Raw genomic sequence first — 24,130 nt, 5'->3', positions numbered from 1 at the left:
TGAAATTCTAATTAGTACAGAAAAGGGCTAAGTTGAAACAGCTTGTACTCCCTCAAGTATACCCACTCTCAGGGCCCTATAATCTAATGAGGTCTATGAAATTTAAGGTCTAGAAGAGAAATCCATGCCTGGAGCAACAGCTGTACCCGGGATGACAAGGGGATTGGGGTTCAATTAGTGGCTCCAGATAGGAGGGCGAGAACCCCCAAATGATCTGGGAGGGAGACCCATGACTCTGATCCAATTGGTTGTCATGTGACCTAGAATTAGCTAGACTGACCCTCTGCTCTGGGTTGTAGTGATGTCAAAGAAAAAGCAGGAGGAGTTTCAGCTAAACAGACGGGAGAACGGGTTCCCCGCAAGGTGTGGAGCCGGTGAGGGGGGCTGGGGCCGGTGAAAAATCTCTCAAGAGCACGCCCTCATTGCCCACACGGGCAGGAGAGCTGGGGGCAGAGGAAGAGACCCTTGACCCCTGAGAGAGCCCCCACGATGGGAAAAGGGAGTTCGTTTGCTACTGCTTTGCAGTAGGAGCGAGCTGAATGTTTGCCGAACACATTTGGAAAAGGAAGAGAGGAGATAATCGTCCTAATGAATGTGCAGGAGACAATAGCAGCTCCAGCGGGAGGATTATAAGCTCATTACGGTTTAATATGATGATTGATCACCTCTGCCCGCCAGCATTACCCTAGAATAGTGATGAAGGGCGAGAGACCCATGCCAGTCAGAGCTCAAGCACTAACCGCCACAAGAGAGAAAACATACTTGTATGTCACTCGTGTAAAAATTCACACACATGGTCCCAGCTTCTGCACTTTTCCCATCAACTGTCCTCCACCCCCACCCCCACCCCCAGCCAGCCTGCCCCATTCCTCTGTATTTCTCAGCCCTGGACTGTTCCTCCGTATGTCTGCTCATCAGCTCTGGCTCCTGAGCCCATCCCTTGAGGAAACGGCTACAGCTTGCTTCATGGGTTTAGGTGGGTCCAAAGGGCCCTTAGTGGGTACTGGCCGCCACTCGGTTCAGGTGGAAGGCCCGGGATACCTCCCGGTAGGCATTTCGAAGCAGGACGTAAGGGAAACAGGACTCCAACATGTCCAGGGTCAGGAAGGAGGACTCCTCCACCACCTGGAAGAGAATAGGTCAAGAGATGAGAACCTCAGAGGTATACCTCTGTGATACCCTGTTCCTTCATTCAGCTCCCTGGGCCCCGTGAGGCCCTGACAGTTACGAGTGAACAACGTTTCAAATCATACCCCCCCTTCTTTCCACACTTGGTTTAGCTTTAAGAAAGCAATGTGGCCTCTTCGGCTCCATTTTAATGGCCCCTGGGCCCCTTATCAGGGTGATATGAAGGACTCAGAAGCAGAAGGCAGGAAAGAATCACTTCTCTCCCATTCTGGATGCCAAACCTAATGTGGGTGGGCAGCGCAGAAGCAGGTAAGGTTGGATAAAAGTGCTGATGACAAAGCTTTACAGAGAAGGAAACAATCACCACGGCAGGCCAAGAAAGAAGGGCCTGGAATCCACGTGGGTCCTCTTGTGCCGGGTCTCAGTATCCTCCCTCCCTCAGTACGGTGCTTGGGGAGCGGTGAGGATGCTGCATAAAGGAGCAGGCATGATTAATTAGTTTAATTAGAAGCCTGCGTGCTGTGGTAATCCCAGCAGCCCCCACAGCCAAGCAGAAAGAGAGCTCAAGATGCCTGGATGCGACTGAGGGTAGCAGTGGAGGGCAGGAGACAGGGGCATACTAGCAAAGAGCCCCACAACCTCACGTTGGGCTGGAGGGTCCCCACCCCTGAGGAAGGAACAGGGTGTGTTTCCTTCAGTGCCCTCCTCATCCATGAGGCTGTGGGACTAAAAAACACACAGGAGAGAATTGTCCCATGCCCTCAGGCAGTTCACACAGATGGGCCCTCCCCAATATGGCTGGTGTTTCAAATCCTGAAGATTCACTCCGGGAAGAGAATTTACCATATCGACTCTAACATGGTTCTCTCTCTGAAGTCCTTTCAAGTTTTAAAATGTGAGAGATTCTGCTCTTCTCAAACACGGGCATACAATACACACGACGGCCTCAGAGGAACAGACACCGCAGGCTGAAGGAAAAGAAGTCTAACGGTAGCCCGGATCTTAGGCTGGATGACAGAAGGAATTTCTTGCTAGGCAAGACTTTCAAACCTTAAGCCAGGAGAGAGATAAGCTCTCTTTCCTAGGATATGACCCTCAGGTACAGGGAAATCAGTGATGGCTTCAAGAAGGATCCACTGGCCCCAAACTTCCTATTGTTTGCTCCATTCAGCGCAGAAAATCACAAGGCTCCTAACTGGAGGAAATTCATGGCAGTGGAAACAGCCCTTGAGCGAAGGCACAGAAACTTGAGTTCTCATCCCAAATCTGCCCATATATTTTGGGGGAGACTTTGAATGTCGTCTTTCCCTCCCTCTCCTCAGTTCCTTCACCTATTAATTGTAAGGACGGGACTAACAGCCAGGATCTGGTCTGATGCTGACGTCTAGAATTCCATGATTCTCTGAGAGAATCCTCCCGCAGTGAGAAACCCATGCCAGGAAGCAGCTGGCAGTCCTGGGCGTGGGCACTGCCCAGGCTTGACAGCCAAGACAGACAGACAGACCCCAGGCAGAGAAGTGCGGGGCCAGGAGTTGGGGTTACATGAGTAACCTCTTAACTCAGAATACAGTTCCTTCCCTGTGTGTCTGTGGGGAAACATTTGCATTTAAATTGCTCTGCAGCGGCTAGTCCCTGGGTCTCTTCCTCTAACAAAAAGTGCCTGGTCCCAGCTCTGCCCCAGCTGCTCTGCGGCCTCACTGTGATGCCACCAGGGACGGGCAGACACCCTCCCGCACTTGAGGCAGGAGGACAGCAGCAAAGCAGAAGGAGGCAGGGCTGAGGGGCCACGCGGAGTCACCGCCAACCTTCCAGAGGTGAAAACTGCCCAAGGAAATGAAGGAGCATGACTACATCATCCAGAAACTAGAATGAGCAGCAGAGAGAGGGGACTAACATTCGTTGAGCATCTGTTACGTTCTAGGTACTTTCACATATATTTTCTCATGACTCCTAACCACTCTGTCACAAGGATTATTGCCCACTTTCATGGATAAAGAATTGGAGTCTCAGAAAGGTTAATTAACTTGCCCAAGGTCGTGCTCCTCCAAAGATCGTGCCCCATCTAGCATACTCCTGGCATCTGCCCTCATCTGCCTCCTCTGCCCTCTCACCCCTCACCGCACGCCCCCACCCACACCCACCCGCACGTCCATTCTCTTCTTGTCTCCATCATAGTCCCTAGTCAGCCCAATCGAGCCCTCTCTCTAGCGGTGTCTAGCTGAGACACAGATCCCACTCAACGCCTGTGTATTTACAGGAGACCCAGAGGGAGTCCCAGGCATGCCTGCGCCTAACATCTGTGGGTCTGGCCGACAGTACAAATGGAAGCCTACATAGCATGTGACTAAATAAATCAAACTAGTTTGTTCTATCTTTTCGACCTTCACAATCTCTCTGTATAATTTAAGGTTTGAATTCAGAATTCTTAGTCTCCTCCGAGTTCTGTGCCAGAACAGGGTGGAGCGGACCAGGCCAGCTGGTGGGATTTTGTAGACACACACGGAATTCCTCTCTGCACATCTCCGCTCCAGCCATAGACCCCTCGGCACTAGAGATCCAGCAGCGCAGGCCGCTGGAGGAGGGACGTGGGGAAGAAGCCCTGCGCAAGCTCCGCACAAGCCCTACGAGTGGCTGGAGCCACTTAGCGGAGAAATCTGAGGTCCCAGGAATCTTTAGTGTGGACTTCCGAGTGGAGCACCGGCTCCAGATGGGCACATCCTCTCTCCCCACCGGCCAGAGGAGGGCCTCTGAAACACAGGGGCCCGGGCCGGGAGTCCCTCCTGACCATATCTCAGGGCGGCACTAACCTGGAGAATCAGACTTTCAGAGCGCAAGAGCGAGTAAGCGTGTTGAAGAGGAAAACAGGGTCATGAGGAAAAGATTTTTTTTAAGTTAACTGAGTCAGAGTTCCCAGAACTTTCTGCCAAAGTAGCGAAAAGCCCACAGCTTGGAAAGAAAGATAGCAGGAGCTGCCTGATTCATGGCCCACCTGGCTCTCTGACTTAAGCTCTTCAGTGAAAATTTCTGCCCTCCTCTGAGCCCCGTCTCCCCTCTCCCGGTTCAGCTCTGTGTTATCCCCACCCTCTCCACAGTACTTCTTAAGGACAAGACATGGAGCAGTAGGAAGTGGTCAAGCAAAATCAAACATGAACTGGACAGGCATTCATGGATGAGGGACACAGCTGTCCCGCCAGGTCAGACTTGAGAACGTTGCAGGTAAAAAGACCCAGTCAGCCAGCGGCCAAGGCCCTGTACTGTACAGAAGGCATTGAAGACTCTACCTTGGGATTACAGGACAAGTCTGGAATGGTAACCAGAAGGTGAGGCCCAGACCCAGAGGGGGGTCAGGCAAAATTCAGTTCTGAGTTCATGCTTTTGAGTGATGGCAATGGCAGGGACCCAGAGACCCTCAAGAAGGGTCCCTGGGGCCTTTGCTCTCTCTGTTCCCAGACCAACTTAAACCAGATACATACCAAGCGCATGAGCAGAGAAATGGATTCCCGATTTCTGGTTTTAAGCTTGTCAGTCTCCTGGCCCAGCTGCAAGAGGCTGACGGAGGCCACCTGTAGGGGAAGAATTTGTAGGAAAGCAGATTTTTATGGAGGTCAAAGTAGGACAGCCTCAGGCTACAGGAAGTTAAGAAAAGATCAAGGAGGAGAGTTAAGAAGTGCTGGGATGCCCCAGAGACTCTAGGTGGAAAAGCAGCAAGTCCCTTAGGCTTCAGAGACACAGCTCGCCCGTAAAGCAGGCAGTACAAACAGTAGGTGCCAGGGGTGCTGGGGGACAGGTCGCAAGGGCTGAGGACAGAACCTAGAACAAAGGCAGGAGATTCATCTGTTTTCCTAGGCAGCCTTCAGACAGTACTGTCACCAGGCTGTTTACAGCTGACTCCCCACAGGACTAGAGGCAGGGCTGGGCCTCTGATTCAGACGCAGTGTTCTTCCTATTCTCCTCCTGTCAACTCCCAAGTGGCTGTCCTCTTCATTCACCTCCAGGCCCCCACCAGATCAAAGAGGGAGGAAGAGACACGATTAACTGTATCGTATCCCAGGCCCAGGTTACTCTCATTTTGCAAACAAACAGGGCAAATGGGAAAAGGGGGAGGGGGTCCCTTCTCACCCCATCTTGGAAATCTGCTGTGAAAATTCCTCATATCTAAGGTGCTCAGAACGCATTCGGATTGGCTGGCTGGCCCCGTTTAAATGGAGACCCTCTAACTCAGCTTCCAGGACAATGGTATGATTCCTGAGAGAATATGATCGACTGTTTGCTCCCAAAAGGAGACAAATGAGGCCAGAGTTCTTAAGTCAGGCCCATGCCTCGCAAAGGAATACGCTCCCCATTGCTGAGAATGCTCAAGCTGGCAGTGGGTAATGGACCATGTATCAAAAGCGTACGGACGGAGTTCCTCCATGGAGGACTAGAATGGAAAACTCCAGGGCCTCTTTCAACAATGGAAAGAGATTACTTATTCTGTGTTTTTCCAGAGGCAAAACTAAGATCAATGGTGATAGTTACCGGGAGTCAAACTTTGGCTAAAAATATTTTTCGAAACAATTTTTTCTCAAATAAACTGGACGTAACCTGTTGTTGAATCAGCTGCCTGGCTAAAAAGCTCCGGTCCCGGCAATGGAGACCAGGGGCCCTCCAAGCGAAGCCCCAGGATGAACACGATCTTCATCACCTGGGAACTTGGAGACGCATATTTTCCAGCCCCACCTCAACTCTACTGACTCAGAAATTCTCCAGGTGATTCTGATTTATGCTAAAGTTTGAGAATATGAAAAAAGTTCAAATTTTTTTGCCAAGATTAGAGTTAGAAGGGGCCTTATAGGTTCTAAAACTGGGGGTCTCCAGCTTGATTCTGCAGCAGATGTCCTGGAGACTTTATTAAAAACAGACGCCTAGGGCCCCTCAGGTGGCTCAGTCGGTGAAACACCTGACTCTTGATCTCAGCTCAGGTCTCGATGTCGGGGTCATGAGTTTGGGGAATGAGTTTATTAATAAAAATAAATAATACTTTATGTTTATTTAAAAATTAATCGATTGATTTTTTAAAAACAGAGGCCTGGACTCACCCCAGGATATTCTAATTCAGTACATCAGGCATCAGGATCAGAAATCGGTATTTCAACAAGCTCCCTGGAATATTCTAAGGCACCCCAAGGTAGTGAATCATAGATCCAGTTTAACCTCCCTGTTTAATAAATGGGCCAAATGAGGCCCCAAAATTTCGGCTCTTCAGAGGTTACACGACTTCTTAGTGGCAGATCCCGAACTAGGACTCAGATTCGCTGACTCAGTCCAATGCCCCTTCCAAGTAGTCCAGCAGAGGCCGAAACACCAGCTCTTAGGGAACTTAGAAGAAACTCCTGCCTTTCAAAGAGTGGCCACTCACTCACTGAAGGATTAGCGGGAGCTTAGACTCCAAGACCCGCTCAGTAACAGCTGTCTATGGATTTAAGCCACACCAATTCCCGCCAGACTCTGCAATCTTCCATTTCACCCCAAAGACTGTAGGGTCTGTCGTGCCGGACAGCCTAGGGCTACTCACCACCAGAAACTCCTTGAGGTGAGTTTCAATGTTCTTGTTGTACAGCGTGAAGAGGGCGGCGCACACCTGGATGATGGCTTTGGTCAAGCAGTGAATATTGTTGTTGTAACCTAGGTTATGATTGATAGAGCGGGAGAGAAACGGAGGGGAATACAGTGAGCCACCCCAGGCTGACCCCAGCTGGTGGTCTCTCGGTGTTTCAGGCTAGGCCACCCCTGTTTGACACCAAAAGGACTAGGAGGCATGTGGGGAATGATACTCCTAAGAAATATGAGGAGATATTTAGGATATTAGGAGAAAGACATTCCTTAAAAATTCCGCTGGAATTGAATTTTACGGATAGTCCATTCTCAAGTGTTTTTTGAAACAGAACTTTACACCTGAGTCAGAAGTCTGGGTTCTCCAGGTAAACGTCTCCGTGTCATCTCCCTACCCTAGGAGACTGACCTAAAGAGCATCGGTCCCTCACGCTACTCAAAGTAGTCCTTACTTACCGTCCTTCTCAATACTATAGAAGGAAGAGGGGTCAGCGGCAAGGAGTGGGAGGGAAACTGCAAGAAAGATCGAGAGCAGGCAGGCCACCTTATACTCTTCCTCAGGGGATGAGGCATCTGGTGAGACGGAAAAAAGAAAAGAGGAGGAGTACTGTCAGCAAACAGGACTTATCTTCTACGGAGGCCGACCTCACAGAAGCACTGTGAGGCTTACATACGGAAACACTTCCTGAAGCACCGAGGCGAGTCATTATTGCTGAGGGGGACAGGACTAGCCTCCACTTATCACAAGGGGCCGGATCCTGGAGGCCTCCTCTGGTGACTGGAGCAGAGCTCTTAGTGAAGGGCTCTGCTGACGCGCTGTCCGAGGACACGATCAGCTGCCTGATGGGGTGGAAATGCAAGAAGGAGAGGAAAGAGTCTCACCAAACCAAGAGAGAAGAAGGGCCAGTCTTGTAGTTTTGAAAGGGCTTAATACCAGCGCCGGGGTTTCATCCCATTCTGAGTGTGTGTAAGAAATGGGAAATGTCAGAGACAATGGGAGACCAGGGGAAGAAGTGAATAGTGTCAAGGTGATTCTGTGGGAGGGGAGAGCACCACATCACTCTGGGGAGCTTAGAGCTAGACCACACAACCCAGCACGAAATCATACGTGACTGCAGCTCTCTCTCTCATTGTTTCATTTGCATTGACCTGATTTCCCCTACTAGATTGTAAGTTCCTTCGAGTCCTTGCTGAGCATTAAAGAGACCCTCATTTAGTATTTTTTAGCAGACTGACAGGTCAACTGGTTGGAACCTGGCTAAGAGTCTAAATTGCCTCTCTTAAGTATTTTCTGGGGGTTAGGGACTACACCGAAAGTCTTTCTTTAGCTCCCAGCTTATATCCTTGGAATTCACAATCCCAAATAAAGGCTTCTTTGACATTGACATTTTCCCACCTGAAAATATGATTGGAGCCCTCCCTTGCCCACTTTCCCCAATTTTACCAGCTTTCAGATTGGCAATGGCAGCCACCAGGGCTGGGTCAATGTCACAGCCCACTCCTGCAGCAGAGGCCAGCTCAAAGATACTCAGGGTCACCTGGCAGAGAAGAAAACAACATCTTGGACAGGATTCCCAGGAGAGAAGCGCTTGGCAGAAGCTACAGGTAGTTGGGATTCCTGGATCACAGTTCTTAAACTTTCGGTGTACTCTCACCTTGTCTAGGTATTCCTTTCACGGCTCTCCCTAACCTACGGGGGGAAAGCACAAATGCTTTTGCTCGGTATTCAGACACTCCATAGTACAATTGACTTTCTCAATCTTTTTTCTGCAGGTGCTTCCTACAGTCAATGCGGTCAGGGTCATTGATTCACTGTCTCCAAACTCCAAACCTCGCTTCCTGACTTCCATACCTTGGTGCATGTGTTTCCCTCTCCTTCAGCGTCCTTTCCTGCTCTCTACTTACAGCTAAGTGACACCCATGCCTCGAGCCTTGGCTCAAATCTCATATTATCTCTGAAGCCCTCCTTGAATATCTCAGCCCAAACCCTTCTCTCCCTCCTTAAAGTGGCACCACTGACTTAGCATGGGTCACACACCAGCCTGGGATGAGCAGTTACCTTTTCAGAGAGGAGGTGAGACCTACGGCTTGTCTCGCCCACCTAGAAAATAATCCTTTAAAACCTCATGGCCTCTGAGGAGAGACAAAGGCCTTGGAGTGAGAAGATCTGGGCTCAAATCCCAGGACCACCACTGTCTAAATGTGTGACCTCAGCTAAAGGTTACTTTACCTCTTTGAGCCTCAGTTTTCTCATCTGTAAAGCTGGGATAATAATACCTCACAGCGTTGTTGTGGAGATTAAATTAGACCACATGTGTAAAACCTCTACCCTACACACTCAGAGTCACTAAAAGACCAATAAACGTTATTCCTTTCCTTCTCTTCCTTTATCTCAAAGCCAGGAACTTTTCACTTCCATTTCTCCTTTTTGGTTTTTGGTTTTTTGTTTGTTTGTTTGTTTGAAGATTTTCTTTATTTATTTGAGAGAGAGATAGCAGGAGAGAGCATGAGCAGGTGGGGAGGGGCAGAGAGAGAGGGAGAAGCAGACTCCTACTGAGCAGGGAGCCCGATGTGGGGACTCGATCCCAGGACCCTGGGATCACGACCTGAGCCAAAGGCAGACACTTAATCAACTGAAGCCACCCAGGCGCCCCCTTGTTTGAGATTTAAAAAAATTATTTTAAAATGTTCTGAGAGATTGGGGGTCTGGGTTGTGCAGTCAGCTGAGCGTCTGACTCTTGGTTTTGGCTCAGGTCGTGATCTCAGGGTGTGAGATCGAGCCCTGTGTTGGGCTCCGAGCTCAGCATGGAGTCTGCTTGACATTCTCTCTCCTTCTGCTCCTCCCCGCCTAAAATAAATAAATAAATCTTCTTTAAAAAGGTGTTCTGAGAGAACAAGGACTGTGTTTCCAGAGTAGAAAACTGAGTGGGGTATCTCATGCAAAGAGCCCTGCAGACATACCGATGTACACATAGAAGGCAAACCTTTGCCACATTCTGCTCTGCCCTTTCTTTAAATTCCCTATAGCTAAACGAGCGTGCTCACGGTGACCACGGCTGGGGAGGTCAGGGACCTGGCCCACAACCTGCGGTGCTCCGGAGGAAGAAAGGGTGGACCGAAGGGGTCTTATTTTCTCTTTCCTTAATCTTCGCACTCCTCTGAGGCATAACAGAATCTGTGATGGACAGGCCACCGTGCCCCTTTCTCTGCTCCAACCTGCTTATTTTTACAAGCAGGCAGAGCCTAAAACCCCGTGCTGCCCGGGAGACACAGGTAGACAAGCTCGTGACAGTCTACAGCCTCCGTCCCCAACTCTCGGCAGCTGCCAGAAACCCGGGCTGTCCATGAAAGAACAGTCAGAAGGGGCAGCCATCCCGGCAAAACATCAAACCCACACAGCTCCCACGGCTGCTTCATCCTTAAGTTTGGGCAGAGGGAAGGGGAGATTTCACAACTCTTTTGATCTCAAGGTAAGGAAGTTTTTCCTCGACATCTAATTTTAATTCTTCCTGCTGACGGGTTCCCTCTTAATCACAGGGCCCTCTGTGGAAGGAATCAGTTGTAAGAGAAGTGGCCTGCTCTGTGCGTTTGAAAGCCCTCGTCCCCAGCCTTTGGCTATATACCCCAAGTAAAGACTTGTGTGTTTCAGGTTTTTCAAAAGACAAGGAGATACTGCAGAGGTGTGGGAGGGGCAGAGAACCAGCTGTTTACTCGGGGTGCCTGCAGAAGCCCCTCCTCCTTACATCTCTCTAGTAAATGGGGGCCCGAGCCTCGTGACATAGACATAAAGGAACCAGAAGGTTCCAGAACTAGGAGAAAGGAAAGGCCAGAAAAAGGCAACTTTGAGGGTAGGCAGGGTGGGAGGGGATGGAAGCAATAAATCTTTTTACAAAGAAGCACCTAAGCTCTTGACTGATGAGGGGACCTCTTTGCACGTGGTTCTGTATCTAATTTGCACACTTTAGGTGAAAACCTACAGATACTATCCTAGATCTTAGCTGTTTCCAGTAACGTTTCCCCAACTCCCACAGGTCAGCCAGGCTTCCACATCTCTGCCTCCCCTCGTGTCTCCCCAGCTCTGCCCTCTCTCTTCAAAAATATTGTCTGACCAGTGCTCCTCTCTCCACAAAATCTCCCCCAGTACTTTCCTATTCAAATGCTGGCTCATCCTCAGAGCTCCCCTCCCTTACAAGATCCCGGCTACGTCCTTCTCAACAACAAAAACTTCCTAAGTGGATTCTACTTTGCACTGTCGCATACCTTGATGTCTGTGTCTGGAGTGACATACTCCTTCAGGCACTCAATGGGACCCATAAGAAATGGGCAGTGGGAGGAGAACACCTGGAAGGGAGAGAAGATAAATGAGTCCCCAGGACAGAGCCGCTGGTACCTTCAGAGATAGCTGGAAACTAACAAACAAAAGGGCCTCGTCTTAGATAAGGACCCAGCCGGCCTCCCACACCATCCCTGTCATCCTGCCCCTAGGTGTCCTCCACTCGTCTATCCCCAGAGATCTCCCAGGACCTCTACCAAATTAAGTTCCTCCTTTCTCCTCAATGCTCACCACATGTTCCTACGACTTCTCATACAAACCCCGCCCTCAGAGCCTCGGTGATTCTGAGGCAGCCCTTTCCCCCCAGCTCACCTCCCGAAGTCCCTCTTGGGCCATGGCCCGAAAAGTGAGGATAACTCCAATGATGGTCATGCGTTTCAGCACGTTATCAGCCCCTGAGGAGAATGAAGGGCATCAGAAAAGTAGAACTCAGGAGAATAGTGATGGTTTCGCTTCTGCAGACCCAGCCGACCCCCCCAATCTTCCCCAAAAGCCCTGTCATCCGCAATGCGGTTCCCGTAGTTCCTCCTCCCGTGAGGGAGGTGCTCACCTGTCAGCTGGGGCAGCAGAGAAGCCATCAGGTCTGCCTTGCTGAAGTTGGAGCGGATCTGAACAAGTACATCCATGTTTTCCACCACCAGCTTCTGCAGCCAGGACACAGAGACATTCGGCAGGAAAAGACGAAACCGTGGTACCTCTTTCCCCCGGTCTCCTACTCCTACCCCTTCCCCCAAGCCTGGCTTCCACAGTACCTTCAGCTCCACAATTTGAGAGGTCACATGCCACATCAGGTTTTCACTCAGGAACTTCATGCCGTAGGGGCCCAAGAGTTCAGCCAAGGCCCGCATCTCTGCAATAGAGTTACAGACGTCCCGGGGGGCTCGGGGGGCACTGGGGAGTTTACACCACAAGTAGAGAGTAATCTGAACATTTACAATGTCTTTCATCCAGGAAAGGAAGTGGGAAGTTGGGGAGCAAAAGGGGCCTGAAATCCCACATTCAGCGGACAGGTCTGGCCTGCCTGTGAGACAAATCACCTTCTCCCCTCTGGTACTCACACGAAGATTTAACACAAGTGATATTCACTTTACAGTCTTGCAGGAATCTATACTTTTCCAAGTCCCTTCATGTGGTACCTGGGTTGTTCTTGCTGGGCTAGCTGTACTAACCTTATTAGATATAAGAGCTTAACAAGTCACTGACCCTTTCTGAGCCTCAATTTTCTTCTCTGTAAAATGAAGACATTAGTATCTGCCCTGAATACTTCACAGAGTTGATATGAGAGTAAATAAGATACCATTATAAAAGCCTTGGAAACTCATAAAGATATTTATGATTAAAGGATTATTGTTCTGATCGTTACTGACAGCCCTCTGAAGTATATGGCACATCAGTCTGGTTTAACAGACACAGGGGAGTTAAGTGCTTGTCCAAGGTCACTTAGCCAAGTCAAGGGCTGGTACCTGAAACCTAGTACAACATCCGACTGCCCCTTACTGTAGGTATCACAACTGGTTCCTTATCTAAGGTCTGGGGTTTTCTATGTTCCGAATCCCTCCACTTCCCTCACTGTCCAAATTTTCCTCTCCTTGACCTACCTTTTCTTTTTCCTAATCAACACACATCCCCAGAATCCCGGTTGTTTTTTCCTCTGACTCCTTCTTCCTCTAGTCTGCCCGGATGCCTTACGGGTCCCTACCCATCCTGCTTCTGGCCCTCTGTGAACTAAATGAAACCTGCCTGGGGAAATCCCCTGTTAGAAACGCTAGAGACAAATCTAAATAGGAAGGAGCTCCAGCAATGATCTTCGGCCATAGGCCATCCCAGCAGAGAAAAACCATAAAAGACCAAAAGTAACACAAGAGACCCGTAGCAGAAAAGTGAGTTTAACATAGTTAATAAAAGGTCAGCAGGGAAAGAAATCAAGAGTCACCCTCTAGTCCTTGAAGGCAGGACTCGGGTTCTCCCTGGAAGGTAGATCTCGGGCTCTACCAAGGACAGAGGAAGTGGAACTGGTCAGAGCCCTGTCTGGATGAAATACTACTCATTTTTGGCCTCTCCTATTTACAGTAGGAAGAACTGAACTGAGAACTAGAAAAAAGACCTCCCACCTGGTCAACTCGCTAATGCTAAAATGGCTGACAGAGAGGAAGAGGAGCCGAACGGCCTGCCCTAGAGAGAAGACACCGACCCACCAGTTTGGATCCGCCAATCCTCCGCTCTAGTTTTCTCAACTCCAGGCTAGTAACCCTGGGCCATCCTTCTCTTTCCATCTATCTATTTTTATAGTAGCATGGCCCCATCACCATGGTAACTCAGGGAAATTGGGGTGGGGGTGGTAGAAGGGGGAACCAGCCTTACCTCCCGCTGCTCATCAGTTGTCAGCAAGACCTAAAGCCGATTTTGGATGCTGCCTACAGTTTGTGGGTGCAGTTGATGACAGGGGACATCTGAAACCTCCAGCAAGCAAAGAGTAGGGTCGGCTTACTGATGGAGTCCGAATGAGGGTAAGGAGACAGAGCTGGACAAGAGAACTGTGCACTCTCTCATCACACCCCCCTCCCCCGACCAAGGAAAGGGAAGAATGGAGAAGGCAGGGTCGTGGAAACATCCTCCACCTGCCCCCAACACCACGCAGGATCCATGACTTATATGGAGGTGAGAGGAAGGAAGAAGCACAATGATAGTTCACCAATACGTCAGTAAAACAAATCCATTAAAAAGGATCTGTATGGCTGCCAGCCCTCTTTAAAAAAGAGAACAACTCCCCAACTCATTTACTCCACAGCCCTTACCCACTGGCCTTGAGACACCAAAGCACTTCTACCGACTGGGGGCACCACTGCATATGATTAAGCACCCAGGTTCTAGAATCTGACTGCCTTGAGTTGAAATCCCAGTTCTACCATTTATGAATGGGTGACCTTGGGCAAGCTCCTTAACCTCTCTGTGTCTCTACGTCCTCATCTGTAAGATGGGGGTGATGAGAGTACCTATCTCAAAGCCATTGTGAGGATTAAAGGCGTTAATATATGTGATCATTCAGAACTTAGCCCACAGTGAATGTCATCTATTATTTTATCATCATTGTTATACATTAGCAACCCAAGCTCTGGCTAAGTGAGGCCCTAAAATTTATCCCTAAGAAAGAAGATGCCATGACATCAGACCACTATTTAGTAATTCCAAGTATCAGAATGTCCTCCTTATATTTATCCTTTAGCCTTCATTGTATATCCCACTCTTTATTCTGTGTGGAAATGGAAAATAACTATTCACCACCCTTCTAAAAATAAACGCTTTCGGTGACTCGAGTGCCCTTGCCTAGCTCCTACCTTCCCTCATTTTCCCTCTCTACCTGCCCCCCCCAGACCACTCCTCAATTCTGGGTCCCACTTAGGATCCCTTCACTGTCCCTAACATGTAATCTCACAGAGACGCTGAGGAGCGTACAGAATGAGCCTCTGGGAAGGTAGGGGAATTTAGATGAGTTCTGTAGGCTGAGATCCGTACTGAGGGGAAAGGCTCAGCTCCTTGACAAGGAGACCAGGCCCTGGGCTCACCAGAGATGTCAGAGAACTCCTCTGCGCTGAAGTTCTGCTCCCCCTCCCTGGGAAGGCTGATGAAGGCCTGCATGGCTGGGGAGAGGATGATGGTCCCGCCGCTCGCCTGTCTAAGCAGACTTTCTAGGTACCTACAGGATCCGCCAAGAAAGCACCCAAGATTAGCATTCAGTCTTTTCTCCCTACCATCACTCCCTACCACCACGGGGCTCAGGAAGAGAAACTCTGCCAAAGGCTGGGGTGGGGAGAAGAGACTTCAAAGAAGACAGTAAAACACTCTAATTAACACCCCAAGCTATTGGCCCAAAAACAACTGGCAGTAATGTGATTCCACTTCTCCTGCAGTCTGCAGGGTATTTCACTGGGCTGTCAAATGTAACAGTGTGCATTCCCCTCCCTCAGCCCCTGTTCTTTTTCCAACTATTCTCTCCCTCACCCTTTGGCCTTTCTCTGTCAGGTAAGACAAGCCTAAACTGACGAGAAAAAAAAAATTCCTGCTAATTGGGGTCCTTTGAAACATACTTGGCCTCAACCTCTCCAGTGAGAACGTTGGACTGAGAACTTAGGATTCTGGAAGTGGACCCTAAGTCAGACCTCCTGGACAGACAGAAGCCTCGTGAACACTGGTCCCCCGGTCTCCGGATACTCCCCCTGACCTCCTGGGAAGCTGAAAAGGGCTTTAGCCACTGTCAGCGAAGGAGGGCATGGCCAACCCGTGCCACTCACCCAGCCACTAGTTCTGGGCCTAGGTCCGACGGAGGTCACAAGCTAACCACAGGTGGGCCAAACCCAGCCATCAAAATCGAGTTTATTTTTCTTTTGATTTGAATTTGTTGTCAAAATTTTGAACCTTGGAGATTTTACATTAAAACTAAGGTTTCAGCGGGAGGTAACAGGTGGCAGCCGCCATCAGAGGAGCACCCCTCTTTACCGGCTCCGTCTTCCCCTAACCCACAATATCCATTCACCTTTCCTGACAGGCCCTTGTTGGTATTTTTACTTGCAAACCTTGTCTCGGTCTTTCCCCAACTCGGGATTCTTTGAACCTGGCTCCTGCTGAGCTGATATTGGAATAAGAGCGCCACCCAGTGGCTTGGGGAGGTAGGAATCCAGCTCCTTTCCATCCCTAAAATCTCAAAGGAATTACTAATTCCTACCTCCTCTCGTTTTTTTTGGAGAGGAGGCCCCTTTCTTATTAACAATCTGCTAGACTTGACATGGTCATGTCAGAGGTGAAGCAATAGTATCCTGGAGGTACAGTGTTAGACAGAATGGTCTTCAGGGAGAGAAGCTGAACAAAAAGAGAAATAAAAGAACTGCAGAAAGAGGAAGAGACAGCATTTGAAATTAAAACAGTGAGAATCCGGAAAAGGAAGATTAGGAACTGGAGATTAAGAAGAAAAAGGTCAGGGGCACCTGGGTGGCTGAGTCAGTTAAGCGTCCAGCTCTTGATTTCGGCTCAGGTCATGATCTGAGGGTCATGGGATCAAACACTGTATTGGGCTCTGCGCTCAGCGGGGAGTCGGCCTGGGACTCTCCCCTTCTCCTTCTGCCCCTCCCCCCACCTGCACAAAAGCACACGAGGGTGCTGTTTCTGAAATAAATAAATAAATCTTTAAAAATACGGCGGTGGGGGGGGAGGAAAAAGGTTCAATTGCTACAGAGTAGATGAATGGATGTTACACGGAAGGTCCCCCATGGACAGAAGGGGATCTGGGTTTGCCCCGCTTACTGCTCTAGTCCCAAAGCACAAACAAGCCTCTGCTGGAGGGTCTATGACCCTGGGAGCTAAAACGCCTGGACCCGAGTTCTGACCCTGTAAAGAAAAAAGTGTTAACGAAGAGGTAAGGCAGTGGAAGAGGATAAGCAACACCGACCAGTTTGTGTAGAGAGTGGTGATGGTCTGTTCCCCACACGAATCCAGTGGCTGTGTCTGCTGGAGGAGGGCATTGCGGATGACTCGAGAAACATCTGCACCCACAAACTGGGCCAGTGACTGTATGAAACTGACATAGGCTTTGACTCCTGCCAACAGCTCAGAAGGCCTTGCAATCTCCTGGGTCGTGGCATTGTAGCCAGCCAGCCACACAATGGCTCTGGGAGACAAAAATCATAATCACAGTCATAATACTGAACACAGTAACAGCACATTTATACTGTGTTCCAGGAGCTGGGCTATGATTTAACTACACACAGTATCTCCTTTAAATCTCACAGCAACCCAGCAGGTACGTTTATCATTCCTGCTCTGCTCGAACCCTGCCAAGGCCTCCCATCTCACTCAGAATAAAAGTCAAAGTGCTTACGATGACACAGAAACACCTACATAATCTGCCAGTCCCCCCATCTCTCTAACCTCACATATGACCCGTCTGTCCCTGGTTCCTCTGCTCCAGCCCTGCTGACCTCCCGTGTGGCCCCTGAACATTCCAGGCAGGCTCCTACCCCAGAGCCTTTGCACTGGCTAGTTCCTCTACCTAGAATGCTCTTGCCCCAGATAGTCACACACTTGGCTTCCTCAATTCCTTCAGGAGTTTACTCAAATGTCACTTTCTCAAGCAGGCCTTCCTTGGCAACTCGAGTGAGGCAACATATTACAAAACAAAACACAGAAGACTAGGGGATTATTCAAAATCATTCTTCTGCTCATTTCCCTAATTGCTAACTAGAGTGCTCAATTCCAATATCAGGAATGTTCCTCCTACTTCAGGAGGCAATGGAAAGAGAGGCACGGTGGAAGGAAGGGAATCTATTTTATTGAAGCCTATATATGTCAGGAACTTTGTACTCGTTATTTATTACCTTTAATTTTATACCAATTCTCAATTACAGGTAATTCTCATTATGAGGTAAATATCATTATCCTTATTTACAGGGTCGGAAACTAAGGTTCAAACAAGTCAGAATCCCTGCCCCAGGGTCTTGGCCAAGCGCCAGGATGTCAATACAGGTCTGCTGACTGCAAAAGCCCTGCTCACTCTACTAAGGCAGCAGTGATCAACTCTGCTTGTCTCCCAAAACCACCCGTAGAAGTTTCGGACCCTTTTTGTTAGTTAGATTTTACTAAGATACTCGAGGCCTATGCCAGATGGACTGCATCAGAATGACCACCAAGGTGAATCTCACAGAACCCAATTTTCGGAACGATCATAGGAGGCCCACATAGAAGACACGGAAAGAGTGGTACCTGTTGAGTCTGGCCTCCAGATGGCTGCTGAGATACTCAGAAGGGAAGATGGTGTGTTCAAACACGGAGAAGCTGTGTACATGATTCATTGTCAGTGCCAGTTCTGTCAAGTTTAAGTGCAGCTTGTCCATGCTGGGAAATTGAGAAAGTAAAATGAGCCTTGATTACGGGTCTGGCACTACCTGCTGGTATCTGGGAAGGATTTGTCCGGCCCATGACACTCAGACCCTTTCATCTTCTAGGACTCCTAGACCAGTACGCACGGAAGCTGCCCTCAAAGGCAAAGGAGAAAATGCACATGTGAGTGCTTTTCCCTCTCTGTCGTTCCCCGCCACCACCTCCAGGCTCTCGTGCTGTATCACCTTCCCTCTGCCCTGCTCTGCCTTCTTCGAGGAGTGCCCACCTGGCCCTCAAGGGCCCAGGTCCTCACTTGGTGACAATGCTGCGGTTCTTCCGGTGACTCTCGGCTCCCGGCTTGTCCCTCTCGGGCTCTCCTTTTCTGGGGGTCTGCTTCTGCTTTGTGGCTTTCTTATTCTTGGCCTTGCTGATGGTGGTGGCACAGTGCTTGGGTAAAAGCTGTAGGAACAAACCCAAGTGAGGAGACAAATGCGACTCCCTCCTAGAGCTGACAAGAAGCCCATCTAACAGGTCCTCGTTAGTCCCTTCTTTCATTCTTCCACCTTTCTGTCTCTTTCCTTCCAGCATCTCTTTCTCTAATGGGGGCCCACTTGAACTGCACTCACTTCTTTCAGTTTTCACTAAATGCCCTCATGGTTAGGGCTCAAAGTTCCAAAATGGCAGTGTGTCTTATGGGTCAGATCATCAAGTCCCCACCCACATCCTGAGAGAGAGACTTTCCTGATGGAAAAATTCAAGTAAAAGGATAGGATCTAAGAGCTCCGTTCAACTGCAGTTTCTCGCATCTTCCAACCTGGGAAGACAGTTGTTTTTTGCTTGCATGGAACAACCATCTACATTTGCACATATTCTGTCCCATGGAGTCAGCTACCCAAACTACCACAGCTCTCCACGGACTCAGAGCTCACAACATGACCAGCACTCTCTTTCCACTTCTTTTTTTTTTTTTATAAGACAGCATATTTCTTGCTAGTTAAACACCAATTCTGCATCCCTTCTCATCACCGAGATACCCAGTCAGCTGCACAGAAAATGTGAGATAGAATTATATATATTCTGGTATCTCCTTCAAGGTAATCATCTTAGAATTCTCTCCATTTAACCCAACGCTGTTGAGCATGGGCAGAGCACGTCTGGAAACTCCCCATTCGGAATTACTCTCAGAACAGCGCTAAGAGCTGTGAGAAAACTGGTTTTGTTACTTCACAGTCGCACTAAAAGATGCGACACTAAAGATATGTCGACCCTGAAATGGTGCCAAAATGTCTGTGGTCGATTCTGAAACTAGTTCCAAAAAGACGTAACTCGATTCGTAATGGCAACATCACCAATTATTTATCAGAAATGATAACTTTGGAGGGGGCAATACTCACTTGGTTGCAAGAGTTCTGGTGTGTGTGAAAACAATTCCTCCTCTCACGTTTTCATCATCCTTGATAGAGCACTGAGCAAATCTCCTTAACTGTGTCCCTTGCGTGTAGTAGGTCTTCAAATTGAGTGACGAATATACTCATAACCACATTTGTTTATCTTCTTTGCATCTTTATTTAAATTTCTTTCTGACATGTATTTGTATTCCTTTTTCCCTTAAATCAGGATATTCCCCAAGGGCAGGGATTACGTAACTTCCTTCTGGGCCCATCCCAAAACCCAGCACAGAGCTTAGTGCCCAGTAAGTACCAAATAATAGAGTGGGTAGCTTCTACTGAGAGTCGTGTACTAAATATCTAACATGCTTGACTTCATTTCATCTCTATAATACCTCTGTGAAGGAACTATTTTCATCCACATTGTACATATGAGAAGATGGAAAGGTTATGTAAGCAATAATATTAACTGTCCATATGTTTACACAACACACACACACAGACACATCCTGGCTCATCCTTCTACCAAAGTTGTTAAGAGCCTGAGTCAAACCCAGGAAGGGTGGGTAGTCTAGGAAACCTAAAAGACTCCAGGGCAACAGCAAAAGAAGCTCCTTATTTTCAAATTTTCTGAGATTTAGACTGAGCTCATCATGGCCAGGTGCTGTGAGTCAGTCACGGGAAGGGAGAGAGGGGGGAACAAGCAGACAAGGACAAGAAAGCAACCTTGAGGATAAACACAGAGGAGGTGCCTGGAAATGTTCACAGAGCCCCAGATTAGAGTACAGATGGACAGAAAGGTGAGACAAGATGGGTGATGTAGGGGGCCACTGTCCTAACTACGTGTACACAGGGCAGAGAGAGGAGGGGAAGAAATCAGAAAGTTAACTCATCTCTCAGAACTCTTCAAATGAGAGCACAGATTTTGCTGGTGTGCAGCTGTTCAAATAAGAGTATTTTTAGACACCTCCATCTAGTCCTGAGGGAGTGAAGACTGAAGGATTACACCAAGAAAAGAAACCTGCCATAAACTCAAGTACACAAAAGCCCTAGCCCTACTTGGGAGAAAAGGTTAGAAACCCGGCATTTGAGAGGAAGATGAGGTAAACAGAGAGAAACTGAAACAGAGACAGAAGTCTGAGCCTACCTGCTCGCTCAGGTTTCGTTGTTCAGCACAGATCTCCAGGACGCAGTTGCTGGTCTGCTTGGCCAACTCTTCCAGGAAGGAGTTGCAGTGATGCAGGCCATGGTTCTTCAGGTGGGGGTACTTTGGGAAAGAGGAAGCAAGGAAGAAATTGTCATCACCAAGACAACCACTTTTTCCTCATAATCTGCTCTGAGCAGATGGTGGCCTGAGCCACCACTCCTTCTACAGAAGAAGAAACTGAGACCCAGAGAGAGGACACGTTCTACACCAAGCTGAGATATTTAGCGACACGTGTCACATATCTGTGTACCCTTCTTATGACCAAAATCAGCCCTTGGAATTGTGTTTTGGGGAATAAGGATGAAATGTGGTTAGAGAGATGGCAGGGCTTGGCATTCAGGGAACCCACCTCCTCTGGGCACATCTCATGAGTGGAGTGGACAAAATGAGCACAAATCAGGGGGAAAGCAATGGCATAACGCAACATGGTTGGTTCCTCCAAGGTCATGGCAAACATCTTCTCAAAGGTGCGGAGATGGAAGCTGCAGGAAAAGGTGAAGGAAACTTAAAACCAGGATTGTGGAGCTGGACCCTTTGAGATGGAAAGAATATTCATTCTTTCAACAAATATTTATTTATCTTCACCCTGCCTTCCTTCATTTCCCTACTCTTTTTTTTTTTAAGTAAGCTCTCCACCCAACATGGGACTTGAACTCATGAACCTGAGATCAAGAGTCATATGCTCTACCGACTGAGCCAGCCAAGTGCCCCACATTTCCCTACTGTTAAGGTAGGCAAGAAACCAAGAAACTTAACACTTTTAGACTTTTATACTGGACCCCATGGCAGTTTAGTTCTAATCTTCTTCCCTTCCCTTGTACAAAATTTGCTATTCTTCCTGCAGAACCTCTGCATGATGTGGGCCATTCTTCCTAATTTAGAAGTCCTTCAGTAATATTAATCCACATTCCTCCCAAAATTTGACCACTCAGGCTCCAGAAAACTTTCTCAGGTTAATTCCATGATACTAATCTTTCCTCAACCCTATATCCTCTCAATATCATGCACTCTTTATACACTTGCTTATGTTCGCAGTTACTATGTTGATGTCCTTTTCACATGTGGGTGTTGTATCTCCCCACCTCTACTGAATGCAGAGAGCAGAGTCAACATATTGTGTTGTTTGTTTGATCTACCAAAGGATAGAGTTACGTACAACACTGGTCACTTGATAAATGCTGAATGACATCTAAGGAAGACAAACTAAGTTTCATTCTCCAAAGGCCCTATTCTCCAGCTCTCTCAATTATTTTCAGCTCTCTCTACTAAAATTCCACATTTTCCATGTCTCTTTTAAATCACAATGTCCCAAGAATAAAAAGACGCTGGAGAAGTTTCCAAAGATAACAATGTGGGAAAAGCCATATTGATGAATTATCCCAGATAATTATCCTAAAGAAAGCCAACACAAAAGGAAACCATCCTCAAATTCCTATCACTTGGAAGAAGCTGGAATGAGTGAGTTGGAGCATCTGCCTCTAAGGAGATCTCAAAGAAAACAAGGGTTCCCTAGCTGTTCTCCACAGAGGCCAGGAAAGAGATTGGGTCAGACGGTAAAGAGCTCTGCGTAAGGACATACCAGAAAGTAGACAGGTCAGAAGTTTCCACCAGTATATTCTCTACTGAGTCCAGCATTCGGGAGTGAAAGACAATGAGATTCATCACCTTGGCCAAGTCAGGGTTCTCGTGCAGGTGCAGGGGAGCCTTAGCCACGCTGGTATAGGCCTATGGTTGGAGTTAGGAAAAGGGTGGAGAGGAACAAGATAAATGAAAAGGACGGCTTGCCTTGGAGCTACAGTTCAGCTAGGGTTTGTCCTGCCAATCAGTTTTCTTTTCTTTTCTTTTCTTTTTAAGATTTTTTTTATTTATTTGAGGGAGAGAGAATGAGTGAGAGCACAAACAGGGAGAGCAGCAGGCAGAGGGAGAAGCAGGCTTCCTACTGAGCAGAAAGCCCCATGTAGGACTCAGTCTCAGGACTCTAAGATCATGACCTGAGCCAAAGGCAGATGCTTAACTGACTGAGTCACCTGGGCGCCACTCAATCAGCAGTTTTCAATGCTGAATCACTCTATACAGGAGAGTTTAGGAAAGAAAAAGAGAAGGGATTGTTGAGGAGGAAGAACGCGCAGACTGGGGAACCGTTAAAAGGAACAGACCAACCTGTAGACGGAACCAGTCCAGCCTCAATCCAGAGAATTCAAATTTCTCTCCACTCTCAACTGCAAGAAAAACAGAAGTTTAAAAGAAAACAAAAAAAACAGCACCCTATATCCAACTCCACAGAAGGGTAGGTCCTTTTCAAAGTCATCTTGTCCTATTCCTTGGCTCGAGATCAATCTTTCTAGAACAAAAGATGTTCAGCCTTATAGAGACCTTTCCTCCACCAGGTGCCTTCAGTTACCTTGCTTGAGATTCAGGGAGGAGAGAGTACTGACGAATGAGGACATGATAATGGACTCCTCCTCAGGACACACAGACAGGTTCTGAAAGAGAAGTTGGAGTTGCCATCAAGCGGGTAGATGTTCCACCAGGATGGAAACAAGGACCACAAGGCTCACTCGGTGCGTGAACGTACAAGAACTGCCAAGCACCGCCAACAGAGAGAAAGAGCTAAGCAAGAGATGGAGGGAACTCCTTGGCTTCCCTGCTATGCTGACACCCAATTTCTCTTTATTTTTCTCTTCTATTCCTATGTAGCTTCATGCAGGAGGGGGAAAAAAAGACTACAGAGATTATTAGTCTTCCTGCCCCCTTTTAACAAACATACAGAGGAATAGCGCGGGCTTTTTGACACACAATCTACAGAGCATGAGATTCAGCCAGGGTGGCCCCAAGAGGAAATGACGGGATCTCCCTGACATTTCCAGAGTAGAGGCGATTGAACTTACTTGAATGATGTCGCTGAGCACAAGAGCATCAAATCTAGCCAGGTACTGAAGGTGGTATTGCTGTATCACTTTGATGTGTCTTCGGACCAGAGCCCTAATCTCCTCCAACAAGAAAAGCAGTTCTGCAATGCTCCTGCAAAGTAGAGGGTGAGAACAGGGAGATTATGAGACTAGAAATCTCAACTGAGACAAAGGCAGTGCAGACACTGAGGCCTCCTGCGGCCATTTGAGGTTTCCCTGTCCCTTCCCCCCAGTCCGTCAAAGGTCAAGACTCTTAACCATGTCGAGTACTAACGAGTCAGCATAGTCCTCAGGGGTCTTTGTCTTGGTGACGTTTTCGGTGTGGCGAACCAGCCAGGTGACCTCATCACGAATGAAGGACAGGGCCATGAAAACATAAAGCGCCTAAGGAGAGGACAGGGACTATGAGAATTTTCAACTTGAAAAACAGATTTCAGAGCCCGGAGAACTATCGTGATAATCCGCATACGGATACGATTGTGTAGCCACATCAGCGATAGTGTCCGACAATAAACACAGAGACCCACAGAAAACCATGTGAAACAGAATCAGACATGTACATATGTTGACACGGCTCACAGCCAAAACTTTTTCATCCCTATTAAATCTTAGAAATATTTACTAGGCATTCATGTGGTTTGAAAAAAAAAAAGCAAGCTCTGTCTTGAACTAGTTCACACTCAAATAGAGGATAAGACAAGTACAC

The 24,130-nt window shown here is 48.2% G+C and overlaps 1 protein-coding gene across 2 annotated transcripts in view; it reads right to left on the bottom strand.

The window, feature by feature from the left end:
- Window positions 1–614: 614 nt before the first annotated feature.
- Window positions 615–24,130, bottom strand: part of NCKAP1L (NCK associated protein 1 like) — a 38,504-nt gene continuing 14,988 nt past the window's right edge. The window contains exons 12-31 of one of the 2 annotated variants that reach the window (XM_002923445.4): window positions 23,699–23,808; window positions 23,404–23,536; window positions 22,917–22,998; window positions 22,676–22,734; window positions 22,095–22,240; window positions 20,865–20,997; window positions 20,456–20,575; window positions 18,234–18,379; window positions 17,804–17,935; window positions 16,494–16,712; window positions 14,617–14,747; window positions 11,806–11,903; window positions 11,604–11,697; window positions 11,366–11,448; window positions 10,981–11,061; window positions 8,165–8,258; window positions 7,177–7,293; window positions 6,683–6,792; window positions 4,602–4,691; window positions 615–1,125 (exon numbers count right to left, since the gene is read on the bottom strand). In XM_002923445.4, coding sequence (XP_002923491.1) covers window positions 994–1,125; window positions 4,602–4,691; window positions 6,683–6,792; window positions 7,177–7,293; window positions 8,165–8,258; window positions 10,981–11,061; window positions 11,366–11,448; window positions 11,604–11,697; window positions 11,806–11,903; window positions 14,617–14,747; window positions 16,494–16,712; window positions 17,804–17,935; window positions 18,234–18,379; window positions 20,456–20,575; window positions 20,865–20,997; window positions 22,095–22,240; window positions 22,676–22,734; window positions 22,917–22,998; window positions 23,404–23,536; window positions 23,699–23,808 — 2,310 coding nt within the window. In that variant the 3' untranslated portion in view covers window positions 615–993. The other variant, XM_034646247.1, reaches the window with a different exon arrangement.

The sequence above is a fragment of the Ailuropoda melanoleuca genome, chromosome 16, assembly GCF_002007445.2.
Source record: "Ailuropoda melanoleuca isolate Jingjing chromosome 16, ASM200744v2, whole genome shotgun sequence".
Classification (NCBI taxonomy): domain Eukaryota; kingdom Metazoa; phylum Chordata; class Mammalia; order Carnivora; family Ursidae; genus Ailuropoda; species Ailuropoda melanoleuca.
The sequence above is the reverse complement of the archived record's forward strand: the minus strand, read 5'-3'. Positions and strand labels throughout refer to the sequence as shown.